Below are 6,502 nucleotides of genomic sequence, written 5' to 3'. Positions count from 1 at the left end.
CGTACCTTGGATAAGTTCCGGTGCTTCAACTGCTTCCTCCAGCATCATTGCAAACACTTTCCCCTTATTCGTGGGTCGTCCAAACTTCCGGTTATCCTTTGGTGTCGGTGCACCTCTGTTACTTCCCTCGCCTGTTGTAGCGGTAGGGTTTCGATTCCCATTTCCGCTAGCCTGTGTACTAGCCTGTTCCCCTAACACGACTCTACACTCCGAAGCGCGGTGTCCATTCCTTCGGCACCTCACGCAGAATGGATTGTTAGGATTGAATCTGTTTGTCCTGTTGTGGAATCCAAATCCTCCTGTTCGATTCCCGAACTGATTCCTCCCTTGCTCTGGTGGTCTAAAGTATGGCTTCCTTCTTTCCTATTTCTTCTTTGGTGCCTTGTTAACACCTTGTCCCCTCAAGTACTCCTTTCTGGACTTCTCATTCTCCTCAAAAATCCTACACTTTTCCACCAGAGTAGCAAAGTTCCGAATCTGGTCATGTCCTACAGCAGTCCTAATGTCTGGCCTCAGTCCATATTCAAACTTGGCACACTTTGAGGTCTCATCAGCCGCTGCACTATAATGTGGGTGGAATTGACACAGTTCTTCAAACTTAGCTGCGTACTCTCCAACCGACATAATACCTTGTTTCAGCTCCAAAAATTCCATCTTTTTCCTTCCCTTCGCATCCACTGGGAAGTACTTTTCCCTAAATGTATTCTTGAAGATTTCCCAGGTTATGGCTCCATCTGCTGGAGTAATCCTCCCTCTTACTCCAGTCTACCATGTCCTAGCTTCTCATGAAAGCAAATAACTAGCAAAAGCAACCTTACGTGGGTCAGCACATACCAACGTCTCATAAATCCTTTCTAACTCCCGGATCCACTCATATGCTCCGTCGGGGTTGTAACCCCCTTCAAACTTTGGTGGATCTCGCTTCAGAAACTTGTCCAATCCGTGGTAGACATCCTCTTCTGCTGGTTGGTGTCCACCTCCATTCCCAGCTCTTTCCGCTTGCTCAGTCAAGAAAGCGATGAGTTGTTCAATAGCTCTAGCCATTGCGGCCATCTTTTCCTGAAATTCACAAGGTGATTAGTTTCCTATGACCTTAACTACCTATTCTAGACTCCCTAGAAGGCTCTAACCCTAGGTCGACGAATCACTGCTCTGATACCACCTCGTGTGACGCCCCCCTTCCATAAGTGACGAGTTCGCCCTACTCCATCACTTAGGAGTGAGCACGCGACGTAAAATAGTGAACTTTTTTTTTTTACTTATGGTTGTCTTGTTAGATCGGGATCGCAAGAGTAAAGTGTACTCGAGCATTCCCTTTTCATCCCCAGGTAATCGACCTCTTAACCTAAGAATGTGAAGAATAATGATGCAAACCACACGAAACATACAGAACATGCATAGTTGGCAGACGGATCCGCCGCATAAGTCTACAGACAAACAGGCAACACATAAGGAGGACATAGAGCCCTCAAGCACATAGTCTGGTACAGATAATCAAAATACAGAAGTAGAAACATAAAGTATCATCATCAAAAGTAGAAACTCTGTCTCCGGACGCCTCGCCTCTCTGGAATCTGCGACGGTAAACTCTGGCATCTCGGGAGAATCTAGGGGATCTCACCCGCTTGCGGGCCGTGACCCGAAAGCAAGAAAAGTTCCTCCAGCGCGGAGGAGATCCCATAGGCTCGTGGGTCTGCGGAGCTCTCTGATCAGGAGATCCCTGTGGACTCATCACGGTGACTGGTACGGCTGGGACAGGCTCTCCGGTCTCCATAGGCTCGCCTGCCTGTGGGGGCGGCACCTGTGGACTGCCTAGACTCTGTGGACTAACATGCTGAGAACACCATAGGGAGCGTCACGGGAAACCCGATATGCCCTGCTCCTGGATCCCTGCACCACAAAATTGTGAGTCCCTGATAAAAGCAATAATCTGTGACTGGGTGAACATGCCAGCCAGCACGGGACGGGAAATCAGCGTGGATCGCGAGGACTGGAGGGAAGCTCATTGTCACACCTGTTATCTACTTTTATAAAAATAAGTGCAAGGGTGAGTCATACGCAACTTTGCACAATAATACACATCAGATAAGATAAGCGTTAAAACTCAAGCCAACATACCATTAATTACACACATGTTAGCAAACACAAGTAATAATGCAATATGGTTAAGTCCACAGTATATCTCCGTCCTTTGAATTGACTTCTCTCACTACTTCGTAGGAAATGGTGAGTTCATCGGTAACCTTTTTATTTATTTTCTTTATCATGTGATGAGTATGATTTAAGGGCCCGAAGCTATCGCTTCGTTGTCTTCGGAAAGTCGTCTCGGGAACATGGACACTCCTTACAGTCCACTCTTTACCGGACAATGATCGCTCAGTAGCTCACAGACAGAAGTACACGACGCGACTCTTTGCCTTAAACATCATGTCAATCCCGACCTCAGGGGTCCTGCCGAGACAGACATGAGAGGTGTACTGCCGTGTAAATCCCGGGTCAATTCATCTCTGAACATGACCACCTTTGGCATCTCTGTATTCCCACTCTCTCAGTGGTAGTGACAGTACTTTCCTACTCCTTATTTCTCCTTAAGTGTGTTTTCAAGTATCAAGCGTCTCCCCCTTATACTTCCATTAAGTTTCTAATAAATTAGAAACAAGCATCTGCTGCCTTACTTTTGAGTAAGTACACCATAATTATTATAGAGGTGGGATCTCTAATATGATCAGGTAGTTTTAGGAATACAAGCGGGAACTCTAATCCGCCATTTAATGGTTATGTACATTTTATTTGCTTAGAGAAAAGGGCTCACTTGCCTATCTCATTATTATTTATTCATTTACTCTATCTATCCTATGGGTAACCCTAAGGCGTTATAGGTAGGTCAATTTTCAACGTAAGTACCAATAACTCATTAAATCTGGGATGCTTCAATGTATCAGAGACAATCCTGATACCATGCCATTTAGGCTCATTAATCCTAAGTACCACTATATCCCATAGCGTACTATCATCCCTTTCTAATGTGCATCACTTCAAGCATGAATCACAATCATAGCAATTTAGCACAACAATTCATCCAACTTTCACTCTTGAAGAAAACATTCAATCATGCATCCATTAACACATAAGCAAATAATAATATGCTTTCTATCGTAATAACGATTAAATTATGAGTTGTGTACCAAGACAAGGTCTTGTATAACCCCCCTTACCTTTAACCTTTACCAACTGAGGATCTTGTAGGTCTGAGATTGTTCCCTCTGCATCATTGATTATGCGAGGGTTATGATTGGGCTAATCAAATTATCAAATTATTTATTATTATTACTATTATCATTATCACTATTATTATAATTATTATTACTATAATTATCTAAATCATTAAACTATTAAACTAGTACCATTCTAACTTAACCTTGGTCTTAACTAACTAGGGTGTGACCTTATATATTCATGTCCACTAATCTGACCTAATCATTTTTGAGTCATTATGTCACGCCCCCTTCCTTAAGTGACGAATTCGCCCTAACTCCATCACTTAGGAGTGAGCACGCGACGTGAACTAGTGAAATTTTTTTTTTCTTTTTCTACTTAGGGTTTTCTCATTAGATCGGGGTCGCAAGAGTAAAGTGTACTCGCGCACCCCCTTCTCATCCCTAGGTAGTTGACCTCCTTACCTAAGACTACGGAGAACAACGATATAAACCACACATAACATACGTAACATGCATAGTTGGTGGACGGATCCACCGCATAAGTCTACAGATAAGAAGACAACACATAAAGAGGACATAGCGCCCTCAAGCACATAGTCTGGTACAGGAAATCAAATACAGAAATAGAAACATAAATCATCATCATCATCATCAGAAACTCGGACCATACGGCTTCATCCCCTCGGATCTTCCTCCTCTGGATCCTTCTCACTTACTCCCTCACCGGCTGCTGGCACTGACACTAGCTCTGGTATAGGACCCTGCTCTGACTCTCTGTCTCCGGACGCCTCACCTCTCTGGAATCTGCGACGGTAAATCCTGGCATCTCGGGAGAATCTAGGGGACCTCACTCGCTTACGGGCCGTGACCCGAAAGCAAGACAAGTTCCTCCGGCGTGGAGGAGATCCCATAGACTTCTGGGTATGCAGAACCCTTTGATCAGGAGATCCCTGTGGACTCACCACGATGACTGGTACGCATGGGATAGGCTCTCCGGTCTCCATAGGCTCTCCTGCCTGTGGGTATGGCACCTATGGGCTGCCTGGACTTTGCGGACCAACGTGCTAAGCATGGGTCGGCAGAAAGAATGAGAACACCATAGGGAGCGTCACGGGAAAACCGATGTGCCCTGCTCCTGGATCCCTGCACCACAAAATCGTGAGTCCCTGATAAAAGCAGTATCCTGTAACTAGGTAAACATGCTAGCCATCACGGGACGGGAAATCAGCGTGGATCGCGAGGACTGGAGGGATGCTCATTGTCACACCTGTTATCTGCTTTTATAAAATAAGTGTAAGGGTGAGTCATACGTAACTTTGCACAATAATACACATCAGATAAGATAAACGCTAAAACTCAAGTTAACCTATCGTTAATCACACACATGTTAACAAACACAAGTAATAATGCAATATGATTAAATCAACCTTATTCCTTCGTCCTTCGAATTGACTTCTCTCACTACTTCGTAGGAAATTGTGAGTTCATCGCCAACCTTTTTATTACTTTCTTTATCATGTGATGAGTATGATTTAAAGGGCCCGAAGCTATTGGTTCGTTATCTTCGGAAAGTCGTCTCGGGAACATGGACACTCCTTACAGTCCACTCTTTACCGGACAATGATCGCTCAGTAGCTCACAGATAGGAGTACACGACTATGCGGTCCCTGTTACATCACATCAGGCCGGCCTTTCCGGGACCCTGCCGGTAGCTGATGGAGAGGTGGGGCCATCGCGTAAATCCCGGGTCAATTCATCTCTCAACATGACCACCTTTGGCATCTCTGTATTCCCACTCTCTTAGTGGTAGTGACAGTACTTTCCTACTCCTTGTTGCTCCTTAAGTGTATTTTCAAGTATCAATCGTCTCTCCCTTATACTTCCATTAAGTTTCTAATAAATTAGAAACAAGCATGTGTTGCCTTACTTTGAGTAAGTACACCATAATTATTATAGAAGTTGGATCTTTGATAAGATCAAGTAGTTTTAGGAATACAAGCGGGAATTCTAATCCGTCGTTTAATGGTTATGTACTTTTTAATCGCTTAGAGAAAAGGGCTCACTTGCCTATTCCATTATCATTATTTATTTATTTACTCTATCTATCCTACGGATAATCCTAAGGTGTAATAGGTAGGTCAATTTCCAAAAGCAAGTATCGATAACTCATTAAATCGGGAATTATCCTTTCCCTCTTTCCACTACCCCAGATGCTTCAACGTATCAGAGACAATCCTGATACCATGCCATTTAGGCTCATAATCCTAAGTACCACTATATCCCATAGTGTACTGTCATCCCTTTCTACTGTGCAACACTTCAAGCATGAGTCACAATAACAGCAATTCAGCACAACATTTCATCCAACATTCACTCTTCAAGTACAACATCCAATCATGCATCTAATAACACATAAGCAAATAATAATATGCTTTCTATCGTAGTAACGATTTACTTATGAGTTGTGTACCAAGACAAGGTCTTGTATAACCCCCCTTACCTTTATCGTTTACCAATTGAGGATCTTGTAGGTCTGAGATAGCTCCCTCTGCATCATTGATTATGCTTGGGTTACGATAGGCTAATCAAGGCATTGCATCGTTCGTTATTATTATTGTTATTATTATTACTATTATTATTAAGTCATTAAACTATTAAACTAGTATCACTCTATCTTGATCTTGGTCTCAACAAACTAGGGTGTGACCTTTATATCCTTATGTCCACTAATCTGACCTAATCATTTTTCAGTCATTAAACTATCCACTTAGGTTAATTATTAATCCAAAATACTACAACTTAATTATCTAGTCATATTATGCAAACTAATTTCATTTTTAATACCCAAATTCTATAGTTCTTTCTTCATTATCATCTCTGATCTCATTACTCATATTCTATCATGAATCTCTGCCCTCATTTTTCCTAAGTCATTAGTCTACTAATCTATCTTAAGCTAAAATATTTCTATTTAATTATTTCACTTACCTAAGCCATATTATGTAAATTAAATCCATAACTAAGCTACAACTTCTAAGTCTTCTCTTGCTCATTGTTCTAATGGTTTTGGGTTCTGTTAAGCACATTTTACTGTTCTCAGCTTATGCTCAGGTTCAGAATCACTTATTTTAAGCACTTAATTCAAAGTCTACTTGCAAACTAAGAAATCTATAAACTGAGCCTAAAACTAACATCTAATAGTCCATTCCTATAGTTTTCTACCTCCTGAGTTCAATGGAATCATCAATTTTAGCTTCTGGGCACTCTAACAGTGCCAATTTGCG

General features: G+C 42.3%; 1 protein-coding gene across 1 annotated transcript; it reads right to left on the bottom strand.

Annotated features, from left to right (window-relative positions):
- Positions 1-363: 363 nt before the first annotated feature.
- On the bottom strand, positions 364-1,044 carry LOC130738963 (uncharacterized). Its single transcript, XM_057591147.1, has 2 exons — positions 835-1,044; positions 364-765 (listed from the first exon to the last, which is right to left on the bottom strand). Exons 1-2 carry the CDS (start codon positions 1,042-1,044, stop codon positions 364-366), a joined length of 612 nt encoding a protein of 203 aa, XP_057447130.1.
- Between the last annotated feature and the right edge of the window lie 5,458 nt (positions 1,045-6,502).

The sequence above is a fragment of the Lotus japonicus genome, chromosome 1 (genome assembly GCF_012489685.1).
Source record: "Lotus japonicus ecotype B-129 chromosome 1, LjGifu_v1.2".
NCBI lineage: Eukaryota > Viridiplantae > Streptophyta > Magnoliopsida > Fabales > Fabaceae > Lotus > Lotus japonicus.
Note: the sequence above shows the minus strand (reverse complement) of the source record. Positions and strands in the feature narration are given on the sequence as shown.